The 23,415-nt window shown below is 40.3% G+C and overlaps 1 protein-coding gene across 2 annotated transcripts in view; it reads left to right on the top strand.

The window, feature by feature from the left end:
* adcy9a (adenylate cyclase 9a) overlaps positions 1–23,415 on the top strand; it is a 54,765-nt gene that overhangs the window by 10,908 nt on the left and 20,442 nt on the right. For both annotated transcript variants that reach the window (XM_085355052.1, XM_085355051.1), the window contains exons 2-7: positions 14,267–14,466; positions 17,205–17,312; positions 17,516–17,754; positions 18,212–18,314; positions 19,394–19,602; positions 20,556–20,715. In XM_085355052.1, the coding sequence (XP_085211178.1) occupies positions 14,267–14,466; positions 17,205–17,312; positions 17,516–17,754; positions 18,212–18,314; positions 19,394–19,602; positions 20,556–20,715 (1,019 nt within the window). The remainder of the gene's footprint in view (positions 1–14,266; positions 14,467–17,204; positions 17,313–17,515; positions 17,755–18,211; positions 18,315–19,393; positions 19,603–20,555; positions 20,716–23,415) is intronic.

Genomic DNA, 23,415 nt, shown 5'->3' with positions numbered 1-23,415 from the left:
AGTTTGGATGTTCTCCCAGTGGCTGCGTGACTTCTCTCCAGGTAGTACACCTTGTTCCCAAAGTCTAAAGCCATGCCGTGAGTGGGTCAGGTTAATCGGTGACTTTAAATTGGCTGTAAGTGTGAATGCGAGTATGAGTGGTTGTCTGTCTCTTTGTATTGGCCATGCAACAGGCTGTCGACCGGTCCAGGGTGCACCCTGCCTCTTGCCCCATGGTAGCTTTAATTGTATAAGCAGAAGAAAATGAATGGATGGACGCATGAAGCTGGACATGACTGTGAGATGTGTATCTGACTGAGAACCTAAAGAAAATATCTTCAATTCATATGGTAGCAACAGTCAGTCACAAAGTAGTGAAGCCCTCTTGTTTTACTGTAACTAGAATCATAAACTGCAAAATGAGATCATACTGTACTGAGGAAGACTCTAAACTTCTAAAATTCATTTTAAAGATGTTTACTGAAATAATAAAGCAATTTTCTCATAGACTTCCGTATAGTCAGGGTTCTTTTTGCAGCCTGTGGTGGCCTTTAAAAAGAATTTGATCTTCTCCATCGGCTTCATTTTTCACACCTGGAGTCAAATATGTACATCCTTGAAATATAGTATGGAAGCAACACTGCAGGCATGGATGGGGAAAAATATGATCCAAGTGAAACTAAGCTGAACGAGTGAGATTTTTGTAGGCGTAGCAAATCAGTTTGTCCTGATAAAGCTGTGTGTGCGTGTTTTAGTTCATATTACTACTTTTTTAAATTTAAAATGATTTTCAGTTGACACCTGATGAAGTTTAGCATAATGTGAAGACGTTCAAAGCCGAAAAGCATAACCAGCGTGACGCTGCTCTGCTCTCCAGTCTTGTACATGCACAAATTGCTCAGAAATGACTTGCAAAATGGTCTCCTGCAGTATTATATTAAGTACATCCTAATTCCATTACCATTAATGCTCTGTGTGTCCCAGAGAGAGAAATGATGTTGTAGATCTGATAGTAAATCATAATGTAACTCTGACTGTCAGGAGCCAATGAACCAGCAGAATATAATAGGAGCAGGACCTTTCTACAGATGGTCTTCTTTGTCTCGATTCTAACAGAAACACAGTTTCCCTTCCTTCTAACGTCTGAATGACCTGTAATAACACTCTGTTATCCTCTGCATCTGTTTCTTTAAATAGATCTGTAGTAACAGTTAGTTTTCCCTCACCCAGGCAGCTGTCTAATCACCTTGCTGTTATTCAAACAACCGGCTTATTTCACTAGAGGTTTGTCATTTCCATTGCCCAAGAATGACATGACTCAAATGTGTATGTGTGTGTGTTCAGTGTTGATAAGCGTGCCCGGCCCTGTCCTAGTCTGATTGCAGATGTATAGCAAACACAAACATGCATTTGTACATGTACATGTACTTAAATTAAATTAGGAAGTCAACCTGTATTAGAAGTAAATAAATCTAACTCTAACTCGAACCATTATAACCCAACAGCGAGATGTTTGAAAGTAGCCAAAACTGCCTCCACTCTGTGTTTTAAAAATCAAACTGGTCCTCAAGAAGACTACACACACAGAGACACACACAACTACATTTAATCTATAACTAGTCTTTTCTACGACCTACACCTTACTCAGGAGTCACCTGCATAGCTCTGTCCATCGTGAGTCCATCATGTATTTGTGTGTTTGCACATGCTCGTGTTCATATTTGAGCTTCAGTGGAGCTTTACCTAACAGCGTTGGCACACGTTGCGCTGTCTTTACATTTGGTGTATGTTTGCCTGCGTTTAGCTCATATCCAGAAGTCTTCAGCATGATCACATGAAGCCATGTGACGGTGCTAGAATATGACTTGTTGATTGTTTTTGTTGGTTTTTTACTTCATGCAAAGGTGCCACCCTTTGTGTGAAGTACAAAAGGTGGCATATAGTGAAATAGCTAGCACAGCTTAAAGTGGAGACTAAAAATGTCAACATTAGGTAGAGATTGATAAAGCTGGCTTGTGTAAACACAAGAATCGTGTGAAAACACAATAAAAATCCCGCTCTTTATCAGTCCGGGTGTTTGGGGACGAAATTCCGATGAATTCGTTCAGAGGCACACAAGAAATGTGGGAGGACTCGGAGAGTAGATGATAACATTTATTATGTTCTGTGACCGGGTTTAAGCCATTGATATCATGGTTATGTGGTAAGATGCAGTTCGTGCCATCAGACCCTGAGAGTTTTTGCCTTGTCATGGTCATCCCTTTCACCATTGAATGGTAGATTGCCATAATAATTCACTTTCTGGGGGCAAAGGCCTACCTGACACTCCTGCCTCGCTGTTACTAATTGACCAGCTCAAAGAGATTTTATGACTGGTAGAATCGCAAAAATTGAACGTGTTCACGTTGGCGCGTGGCTCAAGGTTGTGCCATGGACATCTGCGGACTTTCATTTAGGGTTTGCACACGACACAATAATATGTCTAATTTGCCTGCTAGTTATTCTGCTCTTTATGTCTGTTTGTGTAATCTGACAGCTGTTTAAAATTCCACATTCGTAGCAGCTGCGCGTGTCAGTTTGGCAGCATCGTGGTTTGCCTCTACTGCCCTGTGAGTGTGTGTGTGTGTCTGTGTGTGTGTGTGCCGGCTATGGTTTGCTGGGGTGGTGCTGTGTTAAACGGCTGTTCTGAATAATAGATACGGAGCGCAGCCCCTAGCCTGTTAAAAAATCCATGAGCTTCCGTTGCACTGGTTTATAAAAGCCGAAGTGCTTGGAGAAAAAGAGTTTATAGCCTGTGAGGGGAACAGGCAGAATAAGATTTGGGCAGTCACATCCCAGATATGTCAAGGCATGAGCAAAGAATGGAAGACAAACACTTTGCTCAAATGTTTGACTGGCACATTGTACTGCAGGCAAGGTTTTGTGTAGATGTGTATTTTTTTCCTTTTTAAGTGTGTAAAATTTTCTTTTTAAATATCACAGCTGCAATGGAAAAAGACAGGGAGGCATTACATTCTGGCTTTTACAGTTTTCTGTTTTAATTGAATGAATTCAAAGAAGTTTTGGATTTGACATATTAGGACCGCTGTGTTTTACTTTCCACTGTATGCTACATACATAGTGTTCCCTATGTATGCAATGAGTCATTTGAACGATCACATATTATGAGATGTTGTCACAGACACATCATTCATTCGTTTAAAAAACAAAAATAGCAAACACCCCTGGATGCAGAGCCACTAACTCAGTTAAAAATAGCAAATGAGTTGTTTAAGGTTAGGCTACAAACAAAAGCATCTATAAGCTTGAGTCTCAGTTTATTCTGCCTCTGACATTGCCGCGCTATAAAGCCACTGGGATAAGTCGCTGTTACTCAATGTTTTCAATGTTTTCAATGTTGTAATTAGTGAAAATAAAGTAATTTTTAACAACAAAAACAGATTTTTCGTGCCTGGGTTTTATATGTTTCTGATGGCACGTGGGTCAAAATGACCTGCAAGCATAATTATAGAGACACGGTGCAAGCACTCCACAACACAGTATCCACAGTCAGAATAATTTCACTGAGTAAAAGAAGGAAAACTCGCATTAGTAGTTACAGTTAAGTAAAAAAATGGCAATCTGTAGAAGATTTCCATCTGTTCAACAAAGGATCTGATCTGCTGGGTGTGGCGACTTTTCGCTAACCTGCCAAGTTCAGTCAATAATTTCCTTTGTTTCCCAACATGCCCTTTGGTCACATAGAAGACGTGACTGCAGGTGTGAGACCTTGAGAATGAGCATATCCAATTACGGAGAAGCAAGAAGTGCATACATACACATAAGTTACATAAGTTATGAGTTACTGAGTGTTTTCTTAAAACACTTGTTTGTTGTACCCAAAATAGCCAGTGGTTCATAGAAAGATGGGCCTAGCTTCTAACCCAGCCATGGTCTTTCTGTATGGCGTTCACATGTCATCCTTGTTTACAGCTTTGCTCAGGTTTCTCCTGCCATTTAAAAACACGTTCATGCCACGTATAACGGTGCCGGACACTCCCACAAAGGAGATTCTCAGTTTTCAGAGTTTCACTTTCTGGTTACCTTCACAAAGGAGGTTCTGTTTTTGCATGCATGTCTTTCTGTCTGTAAACAAGAGATCTCGAAAAGCTTTGAATGAAATCTGATGAAACTTTGTATGAATATAGAGTGGAGTCATGTTAACAACCCCTTCATTTCTGCTTATATCCACCAAGGCCTTTAGGGTAAACCTAATGATCTATTGGTAGAAAATGGATTAAAAATCATTATAACTTAGAAACTATGAATTTTACAAGTGTGGTGTGTGTTGTCAACTATATAGAAAGTACCATATAAAGATGTAAAATATCATGTCACATTTGACCTCTGACCTTTCCTTTAGTGTCAATAGATATATCTGAATGTCAAAGTGATAATAATGTTATATAAGGAACAATGAAATGAATGCTACAGATGTATTAAATGCACATAAATCATGAAAAAAACAATTATCTATTGTTTTTATTGAGCCAATAACAAAAGCCTACAAATATGTTTAAAAAGAACAAAGAAGACAAAATACAATTCTTTTTCCTTAGAAGTAAATACTGCCCAGACAGTGAGCTGTTTTAGTGGAGGTTTGCCACTGAACAACAACATGGCAGAAGTTCTTTTTCCAAATATCTTTTTAATAGCCTTCAAAAAACCTGTATCAGTAAAATCATACTATAATAGGAATGCAAAGTGGCATCCCTTGGTGGTCTGTGGAAAGAGAGAGTTGTGTGACATCAGTGGAAAGAGAAAAAGAGGGAGGGGAAAAAGAAGAGAGGGAGCATATTCTGTGGTTATGACCTTTTCCCAAGGATTTCCCACAAACTAGCTTTGGGCAGCAAGGAGGTGTGTATGTGTCTTTGTGACTGTGTGACTGGACATTGTGAATCTATGGCAGATAGCAGAATGATTCACTCTGTGCAACAGTTGTTCTCTGTAGTGTTGCAAATCAAGTTCATTTGCACCAGAAGCAGATAAGATCTCACGGAGACAATAAATATCTGTCACCGCACTGCATGTGTTTTGCATTAGGTTTAACCACCACACTATGGAGTCAAGATTAGTATGTGCCCATCCGTGTGCGCATGCATTAAAAAAACACACACAAAAAAGTGATGCATCAGTCGTCATCAGCTCTCCCGAGCAAGACCAAGGTTGGTCATTTCTTCCTCAAGGACTTTCCTCTGCCGCTGAACAGCAACCTCCCCGGGCGAAACTCAAGAGACTCTGCGAAGTGAGACACTTAAATGCCTTTTAACAGCTGTGTGTGCGTGATTGTATGTTTATCAGAGTGACGCAGTGGCAGTTGGAGTGCGTCACTTTTCCTGTCAACCCGCTGTACTGCATGCCGCGCACTCACACACTTGTAGGACCTCCTGATTGTGGCGCAAACAAACTGCGGGTGATGAAAATGCTAATATGTTTTCTTAAAACACGATGTTAATAGGAAATCCCCATGACCCCAACCTTAATCCGTTAATGCCAACTCCAAAATATGTATATGAAAAAACAAAGTCAACATTTTGTGTTGTTTGTCAGACTTTTACAACTTTTCCTGATTAGACCAATTTAGAAATATGCGAACAAACCCTTGGGCGACGGGACCAAGGTCTCGTGTTTGACCAAAACCAGAGAAGAAACCCACCAGGGTCCCTATAGACGCTTTATTAAATCCCAGCAATGACATTTAAAAGATCAAGGAGGTGGTGCAAAGGAAAAGAAATGGATGAAGCAGAGGGAGAGAGTGAGGAACTCCCTGGACTAAAATGATGGCTCAAAAGAGGGAAGGGAGGAGGGATAGAGGGATGGATGAGAGGGAGGAATGGGAGGGTATTTGAAGGAGGATCGTGTGAGAGCCTCATCCCTCGGTTCCATCAGCGTGTCCAAATATGGAGGCTTCTGCTATTGTCGAGCCCTGTTCTCAAGACCCGCCACGGACCAGGGAGAAAACTGGAGGATAGGAAAGGGAAGGGCTGGAGAGGGGAAGAGTGAGCGGTGGGAGAAAGTTGAAGGCAGACAGCTGAAAAAAAAGGGAAAGAACAAGACAGCAGAGACGAGGCAGATCAACTATAAAAATAGGTAGCGAGAGGTGCTGCGAGATGTAAGGTCTGGCGAGACAAAGGAGAAGAAGTTGAAGGTGAACGTGAATAAAATTGGACAGTTGGAGGATAAATCTATGAAAGGGGGAAGCAAGTTTAAATCTATTTTTAGCTCTGGATTTATTTATTTCTGATTGTTCAAGCAGCAAAATGAAAGAATGAGAAAACAAAGAACGATGGAAGTTCTTTAATTAGTCTGCTGAAGTGTCTCCATCCCTCTTTTGTATTCACATACGTTCACTTCTCTGTGTGTGGGACCAGAGGGGAGTCAACGACCTTTGGGTCACTGTTTTGATCATGTGGTTGGAAGTTGCCATAAAGTCAAAGGTCATTTGTCAGGAAGTAGTGAGTTGGGAATGAGCCATCTCTCTGGGGATGGTCTGAAATGTCAGATGTAGTTTTAAAACATTTGCCCAGACATTTGTCTCGGTATGCTTGTTGCACACTTGTACACATTTTTTGGATCAAGTCTGTCTCGATTCATGTTTACGTTTGTGCTTACGAATTGTAGAACTACCTTTCAGGAGTTTATCTTTATATGTACTAAGGGTGTGTATCAATGCAAAGCTGCAAAATCATTCAGCCTTTATGTACGAGCAAATCATTGTGCTGTATGACATCGGAAAGTGAAAAAGGCCATCACAATTGATCAAAGCTTTCGAAATTATCTGAAATTCATTTATATTAAAGATAAAGTAAGTCATTTTTAATATTATTTAATTAAAAAAAGAATGTTACACTCATAAATATCTATTGATTATTAAATCTTGCAACAAATTGATGAATGCATCATTATAAAGTTTGATTTAATCTATTAAATATGCAAAGGAGCAGCTGCTGGTTTTTTGGAAGTCGCCATGTTGGTCTCCACTTTGAAAATAGTGGCCGAAACTGATTTCAAATCAAATCAAATCACTTTTATTGTCACATCACATGTGCAGGTACATTGGTACAGCACATGTGAGTGAAATTCTTGTGTGCGAGCTTCACAAGCAACAGAGTTGTGCAAAATACAATAATGTAAACAAGCAAAATACAAGAATGGCTACATCTGAAACTAATAAATATATGTACAATATATAATAGTATATGCATTTCTGGATGTGTATACTAAATATTTTTCTACGTGTGTGTGTGTGTGTGTGTGTACACATATTTTACAAATTAAATAGAGTAAACAATAGATAAAATATATAAAAATATACAGAGTTGAGACATGTGCAAAACAGTGGCATTACTGTACAGTATGGAGTGCATAATGTTGAAGTTCCAGTAGTGGAGGTGAGGTGTCTATGACGTGTTCAGCAGTCTGATAGCCTGATGGGAGAAGCTGTCTCTCAGTCTGCTGTTACGGGACCGGATGCTGCAGAACCTCCTTCCTGAGGGAAGTAGTCTGAACAGTTTATTTCACCATCCTGCCTGATTGCATTCTATGTATGCGACTCGAGACCAGCCACGTAAAATAATTTAAAGATCACAGATATCTCTAGCTAACCATTTCACATTTGTACATGTGTATTATCTCTTTTGAATTACGTCTTTCTCATCTTCCTCTTCCATTCCTGTCCCCCTCTCCTTCCTTCCACATCATCCTCTTCCTCCTCACCTCAACACTCATCTCCTGAACTGAAGTCAAGGCTCTAACAAGCAAAAATTTGCACAAATATGCTTATTTATCGGCCCAATCACTTAGTGTCAGAAGATTATACATCTGACCCTCCTGTCACCAGCTTGTCAGGTACTGTTAGGCCAAAGCAGCAACTTTTACCGACACAAAGGTTCAGGAGATCTTCAACAAATCACCTTAGTAGGATTGTGCACTTGAATTGGTTGGGGTAAGAAGACAGTAGTCATTTGACTGCAATCTGACATCTAGCAGTGGTATTTTACACACTGTATCTTTAAAATTAGGCTCTAAAATATTTGTATTTATATTCCATATAATTATTTGTCATTTAAATTGTTAAATTAAATACACTGTGCGTCACATCATAGGAGAATTCCCCTGGGATAAGCATTGGTTCCTGGTCCAGGTGTTTTCAAAGAAGGACTAAATTCCTGGGGAATTTGCCATTTTCCCAAGTACTACTAACTGCACAGGAGTACTTCTGGAGTACGTCATAGAAATCTCTTCTCTTCAAAGGTATACTACAGGACTTTATAAACACAAAATTCAAACTATTGAGCATCCGCCATTGTAACAGTATATATAGTGTAAATAATGAAAGAGTGCAGTAGGTGCTCTTTAATGTTGATAGAGTAGCGCGTTTATATGTGTGTCAGTGTCAGGGAGTTGGGAGTCTGTTTTCTGGAGAGTAATTTTCTGTGTGTGCATGTGTGTGTTTGTGTAGCACGTGTGTGTTTGTGTAGCACGTGTGTGTTTGTGTAGCACGTGTGTGTTTGTGTAGCATGTGTGTGTTTGTGTAGGTGAGTATGTGTAGCCATGATGTGTATGGGCTTCAAGTGTGCATGTGGAATGTGACGACTCAGCTTTACTTCCTCTCCATTCATCTTCGTGTCTCACTGATTGATTAATTGATTCATGCCTGTGTGGATCTGGTCTGGTAAAACCAGCCGTGCACGTGTGTTAAGAAGTTGGGAGATGGTTTCTAATGTATGAGACTATAAGGGAAAAGAGCAATCGTACCGCATTGCATTACCTTCGATGAGTCATACGCTTAGAAAATGGTACTTTTGTGTGTGCATGTTAGTTTGATTCATCCACTTTATGTGTCTCCCACATGGAGATGCTGCATATTTCCTGAATACGGTATACGCTAAGGAGGTAAGATATGCAAAAAAAATAAAGTTGTTTTTGTTTTTGGTTATTATAAATGTTATGTCATCTGGTCAGTTGTGTCATTTTTAAGTTAAAGTTGCGTGTTAATACAGCTGTAAAACTAAGAAACTTGTCATAAACAAGGCATAGCAGATAGCAAACTGAAAGTAGCTGTTGCTTTATGTGTCAACACTACTGTCATATGTGGTTAGTTTTGACATTGCGTGTTGCAAATATTTTCCTTGACCACACTGGTACATTTCGGCCTTCTCATTAGGATGTCCATTCATTCTTAAATAATTTTAGGATCCAAACAAAAGCCACAAGGAGCTTAAGAGACACGTTATACTGTTACAAAACATAATTGAATTCATAAAGAAGCTAGTCCAGCTAATACAGGAGGAGATAACATCGGAGCTGCTAATGTAAAATCTCATTTGCTGTGTTGTGATTTATTTATTTGTGTGTTAGTTTATGATTTAGCAGTCTTTAGCAGGCTTTAACCTCAATAAGTGGGTTCAACGTGTGTTAAGGTCATCTAATGCAGATCTATTAAATAAAAAAAACAAACATTATGAAACGATGCATGGACAGATTGCGAAAGGATGAATAATAATAAAGTAATAATTATTGAAACCCACAGTTCGGTTTGTCCTTTTTTTAACCACAGGCCTGAACATTTGATCGCAATTAGAACATGAAGCGAAAACAAACTAGAATATTCTGATGTATTCCCAATATATTTACCAGTTCTGTTACCTGAATGATCTGAAAACATTGCAACACAGCTTCACATGGCTATCACGGAAGATGTAATCACGACGAGCTCTGAGTTGTCGCATCTCTGATGTGTGCACGCGTTTCTCTGTGCGTTTGTTCGTGCTTCGATAAATTGGAAGTTTGTGCAGAAAACAACAACAACTGGGTTTTATCCTACATGCAGTGCCAGCACGTCTTATCTTATCTGGCTCTATAATTTAAAAAATTTTTTTTTGAGTCTTGTAACATACATCAAATGTTGTTTGATGTTAATTGACAAAGAACAGACAACATTCTTGGGAGGTGGGGGGCGGGGGTGGTTGCTGGACAGATGTAATTTTCTGTTGCAGCAATGCACGCACAGAGTTTGAAATGTTTGTTATGAAAATCATTGACGATGGCTTAGTCTGGAAAAATGATATGCGAAAGGAGACTAAAGAGGAAGAAACTTTAAGATATCCTGCCACGTAATTTAGGTTGGTCAGGTTCTTAACTCTGTTAGATGTCTAGGTATATGGCTAAGTGTTTACAGCATGAGCATTGTGGTGTTTTTGTATGTGTGGTTGTAGTATGTGTAGCTGTCCCCAGCTGAACCCTTTCTGCTCCAGGCAGCTGGTCTGAATAAATCAATAAAGCCCGTTGAGCTGCATTGAGGCTTAGAGTACTGGTGTCAGTTTCTCCCAGAGTGCTGCCTTTACAGAGCCTGTAGAAGATCAATAGACAGACACGTAGTAGTGTGCTGCCCTTAGAAAGCAGTAGATACTCATACCTTTGAATCCATGCGCACAACTATCAACCTGCTGTGCACTTTACTGCTGGAAAACTTCATCTTTTCACTGTCTGTTATATCAAGCGTTTAACTCCCTCAAGGTTTGTTTTAGACTTTCAAGCACGCTGTTGACAACGTTTGAAATCTGAAATGGAAGAAGAAAAGGAATGTGGATTATGCCAGGCATTGTGAGGCTCAATGGCCTTCAAAATACTCTAGGTCGATTTCACCATCTTTACAATCTGTGTGCCGCTTGCTAGTGCCTGTTTTTGAGTTGTCCGTATCTTTGTCTGTAGCATGTCAGCATTTTTGTTATGAAGAAGGCATGTTGGAGTAAGAGGGAAATTCACAAAATAGATGTTTGTCTATCTAAACTCTTTAACTTAACCAGTTATTAACACTGGTGCAGTTCCTATTAATACAAGTGAAAATGTCTCCTACTTATAGATGCAGATGGAACACAAATTTTCAAAGTTTCCACCGAGACCACTCTTGTTTACCGGTTATGTAATCAGATTTACTGACTGGTTTCTCTGCCAATTCAGTACAGTTGGAGTTTTCTTGGTGTCAGACTGATGCATCTTAAGGAATTTCTTGGCTTCTCATCTATGAAAAATGAAAGTGTGCTACTAAGCTTGTGGGCCAACTGCCTCCAGAAGAGCTTTTAGCCTCATTGACATAGATTCTGGGCACAGGCTTTTAAATCCTCACTAGGGTGATGAATGATATGTTTCCAAAAGGCATTCCCTCATTTGGTGTTCTGATGCAAAGAGTGCTTTCTAGTATTGCAGTCAGAAATCTTCTTTAGTTGAGGTCAGGTTACGAAATGTTGATTGCGCAGTGCAAAGCATTTAATTCACATAATTTTAATCCACGAAACCATCAGTCATTGTGTTTCTTAATATGTTTTCCATTATTTGGTTCCGATTTAGGCTCGTTGTCTAAATGATCCATTTAAAACAATTACTTGGATATATTTCCTGATAATCTGCTGTAGCTGAAGTCCCACGTCACTGTTGTACAAATTATTCATACATAAAGTAACACCGATTCTTGTAGTTGAGTAGCACAGGGTGAGGACACTGACTGGTTCAAGGGCCCAAAATAAAGCACAGGACACTCGAATGATTAAATTAGTTTAACAGAATGATTTTTATGGTGATAAGAAGCTTAATAACAAGTTTTGGTGAAACTGCAACTCACATCTGTTGGTTCGAATCTCTAAATAGAGAATTTTTGCATCTTACAGTGGATTAAAACCCTATAAAGCTATTATACATCTAATAATAAAATTAGTTCAGCCAATACCGTTATCAGTTGGAAGTTTTCTTAGACTTTTATCGAAAGCAACAGGTTAGAAAAAGAAATTGATACCTAGGTATTAGTGTCAGTTGTACCAATACAGTATCTGTTACGGCCCCAGCTGGGCCTGCTGTGATTTTGACTCTGCGTGGGTGTGTCCACCGTCTCTCCCACCTTAGGTGCCACGCTTTTGTGCAGCTGACTCTACTCAGAAATTAGGCCAGAGTACTTAAGGCCAGAGAAAGGCGAGCTCTAGTACCAGAGAGTTTGTGCAGCTTGTGAACTGTGTGTGTGCGGCTTTTGTTTGCTGGCCAACTTCTGGGTTTCGTTTTTTTTAAGAGTACTGGCTATCAGCTTGTCCGTCTCTTTCATTTTAATTATTTATAAATAAAAAACTTGAATAATTTAGCTTTACTTTACACCATCCCTTGGACTTTTTAGAGGAACGTAAAAATTTCGTATCCACATTTCGCTCCATTAGACTAATTTAATAAAAGTACAAAAACTGGAGAGAGTTGAGTTAACTCCCTGCAGGAGGACTGAAAGGGATGGAAATATGTGTGTGTGTGTGTGTGTGTGTGTGTGTGTGTGTGTGTGTGTGTGTGTGTGTGTGTGTGTGTGTGTGTGTGTGTGTTTGATAATCTTCTGTAGCACGCAGACCAACTTACAAACACTCCCACTCAGCATCAGACTGACGCACGAGCTTTCACATATAAACTGGATGCTCATCAGTCACACATATCAGACTGACACATGGTTACATATCTTCCTCTTTTTTCAGTTAAATGAAAACAGTACATTGGCATGCAGACAGATCACGAGGAATTTCATAGAACGAGCACTCAGATCTTTATTTCAGAACTCTTGAATTATGCTTTCGTTCCTCCCAAGTAGAGTAATTGACTGTACAATAGAGTATCTGTCAGAAATGTGATTTCTTAGGGCTGTACAGATTCTCCAGATCCACAGCTTGGTTCGTAGCTCAATTCTTAGGCCAGAATTACAGTTCATACCTCAGTTTTGTTTGTTTTGTTTTTTCAAGAACAAAACAGAAAAAAATCTAACATCTATTTTTATGACAGGGATTCATTACTTCATTACTGTGATGTATCCAGTTCAGTCTTCACCTGAAATGATTTTTGGAAACATTAAATCTTTACTACATGTGTATGAAGCATGCAAGCAAGTGTTTGCACATAGCACATGCATGAAGCTGCAGGGACCACAGAACCCCTGAAAAGGTCTCATACATAGCTGAGCTAGGCATGCGCTGATAATAATGTGTATTTGTCCTAAGAGCTCTTATCTTGCATACCTGGAATAGCACTTATGTAGAATAAATGATAGTTTATTGAAAACATATCTTTTTGCAGGCCATCAAGTTCAATTTTACTAGTAAATAGTTCACATTTTAATGATAGTAACTTCATCAGTCAGTTTACAGTAGAGAGCACACGACCTGTTATAGACCATGTCACTGTAACCCTTTAGATGCTCTTCCAGTCACCCCCCCTTGCTAATATGGTTAGCGTCTTTAGCTGTTTGAACAATGAGGCCAGTTAGCCAGGTTACTGTATGTTTGGACATGCTGATAGTAGCTGGCTATGGGCCATCTCTCTAATCCACTGTTTGTATATTTCCTTGTTGGCTCTTCAGCGAGGTGAATAGGCCTGAGCCGTGGGCTGATATGCAAACACAGTTTGTGAAACACCCAATATTGCATTACCGTTGGCTTGTCAGCATTTGTGTAAATCCACTAAGCATGGATCATGTGTGCTTGAAGAGTGTGTGTCTACACCTAGCCATGATTTTTACAAGTATAAAATTTCCTCCTCAAATGCCATTAATGGCTAACGGTCAGCGTTGTGCTGATCGGGGAAGGGAGGGTGTGTCCTTAGCGCTTCCTTGTTGTACCCACACACCTAAAACAGCTACAAATGACTTTTTTTCTGCCCTTTCATTATTAAATTAGTTTATTGACAAATCAGTTACAGACCTGCCTGAATCATCAGATTTTTGGTTACATCTAACAGTGGTTAACATTTAAAACCCAGGTGGATCATCTCAGTACATACCACCATAAAAATGACTTATGTCAGCAGTTCATATTCATATTCCTGAACATGACCATCTGTTTGTTCATAATGGCGAAAGAAATTTGCCCAGAGTCCATATTTTCAACATAATCCAGTCCTTTTTTATCAGCAACATGTGCAGTGGTGCCTCTCAGGGAAATAGACCCTAATTTAAAAGTTACTACACCATTTTAGTTGATTTTTTATATGTAAGTAAGAAAATTTGCTTTCTTTGGGAATTCAGAGGCACATGATGACTGGTCTTTACAAATTCTCGAGTAATAATTTAGCAATTGCAAGCCACTGCTGTTAGGATTGTGTTAAGTGACACCGCTTTGAAGAAATTATCATCGGTTGTGCTCTGCAATTCACTTCTTTTTAATCTCACTCAACCAGTAAAGTGAAAGTTATGCTACTCTCCTCTAAACTGCATTGCTTTTTGTTCTCTTGTTAGAACTGAAAACCTACCTGATATCAGGGAGGAAGCCGGATCATGATGTGCAGTGTGGCTGTTCTCAGATGGCACTGCCAGGCGAGGATTTTGAAGGAGTCAGCCGCTCCTCCTGTCCTCCGACCCACACACCAGACCTCATCCCTGGAGGGGCGAAAGCCGCTGAGCCTCTGCTGCCACACCAACCACCTGACCGGATTGGGGTAAGAGGACAACCACATATGAGGAACTCAAACTGGCATTGATGCTTGTTGTCCTTCTGATGAATGCCTCACTTAAAGCAGTGGCTCTTATACTTGTCATATCAAGAAATGGAGAATACTTCTCACTCTGCATTGTTTTAATCAGGCATTAACAATAAAAAGGATTCCCTTGGTCAAATCCTTTTTTTTCCAGCTCTGTGCCCCAGCAGTCAGAATCACTTGTCTATAGTAACATACAAAACTGAAGTACAGGCTGGGCCATTTATATGGATACACCGTAATAATATGGGCATGGTTGGTGATATTAAAGTCCTGTTTGTGGCACATTAGTATATGTGAGGGGCAAACTCCTCAAGATGGGTGGTGACCATGGTGGCCATTTAGAAGTCGGCCATCTTGGATACAACTTTTGTTTTTTCAATAGGAAGAGGGTCATGTGACACATCAAACTTATTGGTAATGTCACAAGAAAAACAATGGTGTGCTTGGTTTCAACGTAACTTTATTCTTTCATGAGTTATTTACAAGTTTCTGACCACTCATAAAATGTGTTCAGCGTGCTGCCCATTGTGTTGGATTGTCAATGCAACCCTCTTCTCCCACTCTTCACACACTGATAGCAACACCGCAGGAGAAATGCCAGCACAGGCATCCAGTATCCGTAGTTTCAGGTGCTGCACATCTCGTATCTTCACACCATAGACAATGGCCTTCAGATGACCCCAAAGATAAAAGTCTAAGGGGGTCAGATCGGGAGACCTTGGGGGCTTTTCAACTGGCCCACGACGACCAATCCACTTTCCAGGAAACTGTTCATCTAGGAATGTTCGGACCTGGCACCCATAATGTGGTGGTGCACCATCTTGCTGGAAAAGCTCAGGGAACGTGCCAGCTTCAGTGCATAAAGAGGGAAACACATCATCATGTAGCAATTTCAAATATCCAGTGGCCTTGAGGTTTCCATTGATGAAGAATGGACCCACTATCGTTGTACCCCATATACCACACCAAACCATCACTTTTGTTGCTCCAACAGTCTTGGAGGGATCCATCCAATGTGGGTTAGTGTCAGACCAATAGCGGTGGTTTTGTTTGTTAACTTCACCATTCACATAAAAGTTTGCCTCATCACTGAACAAAATCTTCTGCATGAACTGAGGGTCCTGCTCCAATTTTTGTTTTGCCCATTCTGCAAATTCTGTGCGCCGATCTGGGTCATCCTCGTTGAGATGCTGCAGTAGCTGGAGTTTGTAAGGGTGCCATTTGTGAGTAGCTAATATTGGCAGAAGGGATGTTCGACTAATGCCACTCTCCAGTGACATCCCATATGGAAAAGATATATATAAATCTTATAAAGTTTGCATCTGTCTTGTGTGAAACTTGTATGGAAAGCATACAAGAGTGAAAACAGATATAAGATCCCTTGAAAAATTATATAAATGAAACTTGTATGGTTTGGATACTTACTAAAACAATATATGAAAGTAATGAGAAAGTGGCCACTTTCATGAGTAAATCATGTAAGTTTTTACTATTTCTTTTCCATATGGGATGCGGCGAGTGCTATGCTGTGGGCTCTTGCTGAATGAAGCTAGGACAGCCACTGATGTTTCTTCATTAGTGACAGTTTTCTTGCATCCACATTTTGGCAAATCCAACACTGAACCAGTTTCACGAAACTTAGCAAGCAGTTTGCTAACTGTAGCATGGGAGATGGATGGTCTCGTAGGGTGTCTTGCATTGAAATCTGCTGCAATGACCTGGTTACTGCGTTCACCAGATATCAACACAATTTCGGTCCGCTCCTCACGTGTTAACCTCTTCGACATGTCAATGGCTGTGAACAAAGAGAAACTTGTAAATAACTCAGGAAAGAATAAAGTTACGTTGAAACCAAGCACACCATTGTTTTTCTTGTGACATTACCAGTAAGTGTGATGTGTCACATGACCTCTTCCTATTGAAAAAATAAAAGTTGTATCTAAGATGGCCGACTTCTAAATGGCCACCATGGTCACCACCCATCTCGAGGAGTTTCCCCCTCACATATACTAATGTGCCACAAACAGGACTTTAATATCACCAACCATTCCCATGTTATTACGATGTATCCATATAAATGGCCGACCCTGTACTTTTGGTGCATTATTGAACCAGTCAGTGATGAAGGGAAGCTCATTTTGAACAGGGGCGATCGTGGCTCAAGAGTTGGGAGTTTGCCTTGTAATCGGAAGGTTGCTGGTTCGAGCCCCGGCTTGGACAGTCTCGGTCGTTGTGTCCTTGGGCAAGACACTTCACCCGTTGCCTACTGGTGGTGGTCAGAGGGCCCGGTGGTGCCAGCGTCCAGCAGCCTCGCCTCTGTCAGTGCGCCCCAGGGTGGCTGTGGCTACAATGTAGCTTGCCATCACCAGTGTGTGAATGGGTGGATGACTGGATGTGTAAAGCGCTTTGGGGTCCTTAGGGACTAGTAAAGCGCTATACAAATACAGGCCATTTACCATTGTGTGACTCACACAGAGTTATTTTGTCTCGTATTCATTGCTAAGTCTTAATTATTAGGGGGATTTATTATAAAACTGAAACATTCCAGCTCATCATTTCACTTTTACTTAAACTTAAAACATACCAGTGCGCACAGCTCCATCATATATAATCTGATGCTGTTATTGCACAAGCCGCTTCTGTATGATATGTTTAATTTGTCAAAATCTCCCCCTGCTGTCTTTTTCTCTCTCCAGCCTCCCTGTGTGTTTCATAACACGGTCCTGTCTTCAGTGGCAGAGCAGGGTGATGATGTGGCTGTGCTGAATGGCTGCCAGGAAGAGCACAAGACTAGCAGTGCCAAGGTACAACACGCACACACGAGCAACGACAGCATCGGTGCACTTGTCAAGCACTCGATTAAGCATTTGTCTCTAAAGCTACTTGACAGTCATGCCCCGTGCTTATCGCTTTTTGTGTCCTTTCTTCTTTTTCACCTCCGTCGTCTCTCCTCTGACTCTGGTCCCTCTGTCTTTGTCATCGCCTTTATCTCATCTACTCATCACAGTTTATCCCAGGTCACAGCCCCAGGGCAGTCAACGGCCTGCTGAGTCCACCGCTGGAGGAACCAGTGCGGGCCAGTCAGAGTTCTCTATGTGACACGGGAACTGGCACCAGTCTCGGCATGGCTGGGGGCACGGGGGCAGCAGGTACAGGCATGGATCACTCTGCCTTGATACAGTTGCGTGCCAAGAACTACAGACAGAAGAGCGACGCCCATTTCGTGGATGTTATAGGGGAGGACAGGTGAGCAAAGTGGTTAAAGGTGGAATTTATGATCTGATAAGGGTGACTAATTATGCACCCTTATCACTTTGGCATTGAATATGATGCCATGTTTTCATAATTTTCTAAAGGTTTATTAAAAATAAACCTTTGTACTGAGGGCTCGCCTCACCAGATCACAGAGATAAACGCATAAACTCCACACACATCCTGAGAACTCTGTGTGTGGAGTTTATGCGTTTATCTCTGTGATCTGGCGAGGCGAGCCCTCAGTACAAAGGTTTATTACTTGAGGACTCAAGGGTTTAATGCTAATGTCGGAGCAGTTGTTTCAGACTTACAGTTTGTTTGTTTTGTCCTGAATCACCAGATGAGTTGTTACAGTTGTTGCATTTTTTTCACACAATAAAATAATAAGTGAACCATTTGACTTTTTCTGACCTTTTGTCGTATTTTTTTTCCTTACTCTGATCTCCAGTCTAATGAAGGATTACTTTTTCAAACCACCCATCAATAAGATCAGTCTTAACTTTCTAAAGAGCCCTCTGGAAAAAGCCTATCGGAGCAGCTACAAGGAAGAGGTACACACAAGTACACAAACACATTTTTCTACTCAACTGTTTGATGATCCTACCAGCGATTGTGATTTTGACACTCTTCGCTGATTAACTTGAGGCTTAACTAAAAATAGCACTCAGCAGAAGAGAGGGCTTCCTACGTGGATAAGAAAAAAAGAACCACCCAAAAACCTGAACTGTTAAAAAGCAGAAGGCAATAAGGAGATGAATGACAAACAGTAGTGTCCTAATGCATCTTTTGAATCTGAGGCAGAGCGTTTGATTCTCTCTGTGTCACTGCGTGCTTGTCTCTTTGACCGATGGGGTGGAGTTGTTGTAAGTTTTTCCTTGTACCCCTCTTGTTTCCGAAATTTTATACCACATGCTCTCTCACACAGGCACACACACACAGGACCAGTTCCAGTTGGCCTGCATTGACCTCAAAGTCTTGTAGCCACCTGGTGTTAAACCAGTGTTACTACAAAAAAACAAAAACCCCACAACACTAGGATCACTTCACGCAAAATGTCTACAGTATGTGATCATAAGAGTTTGCACATGACTATGACTTTTGGGTTTAGCTGTGAAAATATATTCAGTATGTAAACATTTATATAATATTTATTATTTGCTAAAGCAGCACAAGTTTTAGTTTGTGCATTCGTGTCTAGAAAGAATTGTTAAACGATTGGAAGAATTCAGGGGATTTTTGCATTTGTAAAAAAGCTTCTATTTGTCGCTTTTACTGTCGTTTTGCACCCCCCCTTTAAGGATGAAAATAGGATTTAGTTGGGGGGTTTTAACACCCACTGAAGAAGTGTGATTAATTTAAAAATAATCTGGCAGTTTACAGAAGGCAGTAACATTTTTTTAAGTTAAATCAGATTAGGAAACCACGTAAAAACAACGCAGATCTGGATACGACTGCTAAAAAAAGGTAAAATAAATATTTTGGAGGTTTCATTGTGTCTGTACTTTGTTTTGCATTTAGATTTACACATTTTAGACCTGATTGTAAAACATCCATACATTTATGTGTGCATTGCAAGGTGTGGGTGTAGTTTCTGTAAAAATGAGCAATTGCAATTACTCTTCCCATTTAGGTCAGAAACATGGTTCCGGTGCAGACGTTTGCAAGCACTACCTTCAGCTCCTTATTGGATGTCCTCCTCAGCTGTTTTGTCTTCCTGGCCCTCACCCTGGCCTGCTTTCTTCCACCTCTCATGAGCTCATCCACTCTGGCTACCGCTGCCCTGGCCTTGGCTCCCCTGGCTGGTCTGTTTGAGCTGGCCTCCTTGGTGCTCTCCATACGGTGAGGATGTTTAGGCAGCTGATGCAGATGGAGAGTGTTTGTGGGTGTTAGTGAGTGTGCACACGTGTTGTATATCAAAAATGTTTTGACCGATATGCCAATAAAAACATTTGTATAACATATTTTATAACGTAACACATTCATTGTCTCAACATTTGACCTTTTTACAAAACAATGACAAGGCCTCAGTGTTTTCCCCAGATTTTATTTTTCCTGGCGGGATAGCGAAATCGCTCAAGTGTTATTGATACCGTTGCTCTCGGTGCGGTTCCAGCTGGGCGTAAGAATACGCAATTGTTTGTTTTCAAGTCGAGTGCTGTCACAGTCGAATAAAAATCTGTATCTCTTGGGCTTCAGTGCCACGGAACTGAAACTACTGATAGACCAACATGCAGGACTGTGACTTTCCACTGAGAATAGCATGAATTGTTTTACACTGTTTTATGTTTTATTTGGCTTCCACACCACGGATAAATTTCCCCAGTCAATTACTGGCTTAGAAACCGGCACAATGACAAACTCATACCAGGCTAAAAGAGAAAAAAACAACAACTTATCCTTGGATTTTCCAATACTCTGAGTAGTGCTCGGGATGTGTTTTCTTGTGGTACTTACTTTAATGACTGTGCATGGAGAGTATTTAAAGATTAATTAATTTTCACTTATTGTCTTGCCTAAATGGGCAATAAATCTTCATCTTCTTGCTGTGACTTGGACAGTGTTATTGTTTTAATAATGTATCATAATTAAGGGTAATGAGAATCTGCTGCAGTTTTTTCCCAGACTGAGCAAGGATTGAGGAAGTTAGAGGAGAAGAGGCGGCGTGTTTTTCTCTACTTTATTTTCTGTCTAACTTTGATATTTTTCAGTTATGGGTTAAAGTTTTTGTTCATTCTGATTTTCATTAAGACAATAAATGATTCCCCCTTCTCTTCTCCACTCCTCTCGTGCAGCATGGCCTTCTACTTGGAGGAGGTGATGAGCTGTACTCACTCCCTCCTCCTGGTAGTTTCTGGCTGGGTCTCTCGTCACGTGATCGGCGCCGTGTTGGTCTCTCTCCCTGCCATCTCTGTCTTGTCCCACCTCACTTCAGGCGTCCAGCCGGAACCTCAGGTAAACACTAAAATTAAACTCTTGAACAAAACTTCTTAAACATCCCAAATATCTTTTGGTTCACAGCCTCAAAATATTTCACACATTTCTCATCTGAAAGTATCTCAAGGAGAAGTTTAAAGTAAAAATGTAACCCTACTAAACTTGCACCGTCATAGTTGCTGCTTCTTGGTATCATTCAGAGAGATTGCAGTTGACGCTGCTGCCAGGACTACTACTAAAGATGCCATGCTGGGACTAATAGTACTTGTATTGCTGCTGATTTAACTGCAACTACTGTGCCTCTGTTGTCCCTGCTTTTGGAAGTATCCTTTGTAGCTGTAATGGTTTACTCTGACTGTTATCTCTAAGCTGATTTGAAACTCATCATGGTCTAAAACAGCTCATTAGCTGGTGTTAACCCGTTATAGGACCACTAGAATGAACACGCATGGATTTTGGCACCAGAAATGTCGACTTTTCTTCTTTGAGTCCTGCATGTGTGAAGATTGAGTTGTGCTTGTTTTGCGGTGTTTTAAGTCAAGTGCATTTCCAGCTCTGTATACGTACGAGTCTCGTATTTCATGTTGGAGCCAACGGCTGCTTGCAAGATGTGCATTGGTTTCATATCTTGTTTTTCCAACACCTGATGTCTTTATCCATTTCTCTCCCACCCTGCTCACTCTCTCGCCTCAGCTCTCGCCATCGCTTCAGGGCTCGCAGATCAAAGCGACAGTCTCAGGGAGAGTTGCTAATTAGACATGCAGTTTTCTGGACTTTAATGCCTTTGAAGATGTTAAGGCCCAATAACAGTGCTGAGTGAGGGTTGTGGGGTGTTAGGGTGGGGTGGAAGGGCATGACAGGGAGAGGGGAGGACATGTGTAGTGATGAGCTGGGAAAAGATCTTATCTTGTCAATGTAATCGTTAACAGCAGAGGTGTGGACTCGAGTCACATGACTTGGACTCGAGTCAGACTCGAGTCATTAATTTTATGACTTTAGACTTGACTTGAAAAAATGTTCTAAGACTTGTGGCTTGACTTGGACTTTTACACCAATGACCTGGGACTTGAATTGGACTTGAACCGGTTTACTTGAAAAGACTTGATATTTTACCCCAAATATAAAATTTAACATGCATATTATATAGAGATTGAAAATGTGACGTCATTCACGGGTAGAACCGCAAAGGATTCTGGGAACTCGTGGCAAGCGGTACTAGCTCACGCAGGCTTTCAATTAAAATCAGTTATACAGCGATAAAAAGAAACACAAAAATGTCAAGAAGCTGTTGTATTATTAACTGCAATAGCCGGTCGCATGACAGCCACGGGAAGCCGACGGGTAAAGAGATCGGTTGTTATCGGATTATGTCATTGAAGAGAAATTGTTCGAGCCATGTTTCCGAAGTAACAAAGAGCCGACGGATGGCACTTGTGTCAAGCCAGCCTCCAATTCGAGACTTGCAGTCAAGCCAGCCTCCAGTTTGTTTTACGTTCCCTGTGTATTCAAAGTATTACGGGAATGGATGTGGAAACCGGATTTCAAAATAAAAGCCAACTTCGAGTGAATTAACAGATATGTTAAGAACATAATAACATATAATTTAGGCTTTTTTTTTTTTACAAACTCTAATGTTAGATCTATATGACACAGCCTTGTACCCTAATTGTGCCCTGTCACTATCAAGGCCATCTTATTTTGGATTTCAAAGTAAAAGCCCTGTGAATCTTCATTTTTGAACTACTCTTTCAATGACTTAATAATGCTCTTAAAAGCAAAAGTCGTATTTCCAAATACTATTTGAACTTTATATCAACACTTTCCAACCACAGTCTTTTTACAGTGATACCATATCAATATCAAGTCAGTCTGATTTTGCCTTTCATAGTAATGGCCCTTTGAAATTGTCCATAATTGACTTAATCTTCTAACGATTCAAAATGCTCTAAAATGAAAAATTCTTGTTTCCACAGGGTAATTCCACCTTAGATCAACAGTATACAGCCCCACAGTGATACCATATCAATATCAAGTCATTCTGATTATGCCTTCCAAAATAAAAGCCTTTTTAAATTGTCCATAATTGACCTAACTTTCAGTGATTTCAAAATGTTTTAAAAATGGAAATTTCCTGTTTCCACAGGGTAATTCCACTCCAGATCAACAGTATACAACCTCACGATGTTACCATATCAATATCAAAACATTCTGATATTGCTTTAAAAAATAAAAGCATTTTCAAACTGCCCATATCTGATTTGCTCCTGGAACAATTTCAAAATGCTCTAAAATGGCACATTCCTGTTTCCACAGGGTAATTCCACTTTAGATCAACAGTATACAGCCCCACAGTGATACCATATCAATATCAAGTCATTCTGATTTTGCTCTCAAAAATAAAAGCCTTTTCAAATTGTCCATAATTGACCTAACTTTCAGTGATTTCAAAATGCTCTAAAAAGGAAAATTCCTGTTTCCACAGGGTAATTCCACCTTAGATCAACAGTATACAGCCCCACAGTGATACCATATCAATATCAAGTCATTCTGATTATGCCTTCCAAAATAAAAGCCTTTTTAAATTGTCCATAATTGACCTAACTTTCAGTGATTTCAAAATGCTCTAAAATGGAAATTTCCTGTTTCCACAGGGTAATTCCACTTTAGATCAACAGTATACAGCCCCACAGTGATACCATATCAATGTCAAGTCATTCT

This window comes from Diplotaxodon limnothrissa, linkage group LG6 (genome assembly GCF_057381915.1).
Source record: "Diplotaxodon limnothrissa isolate DT_005_m linkage group LG6, D_limnothrissa_male_GT1.1, whole genome shotgun sequence".
Classification (NCBI taxonomy): domain Eukaryota; kingdom Metazoa; phylum Chordata; class Actinopteri; order Cichliformes; family Cichlidae; genus Diplotaxodon; species Diplotaxodon limnothrissa.
The sequence above is the reverse complement of the archived record's forward strand: the minus strand, read 5'-3'. Positions and strand labels throughout refer to the sequence as shown.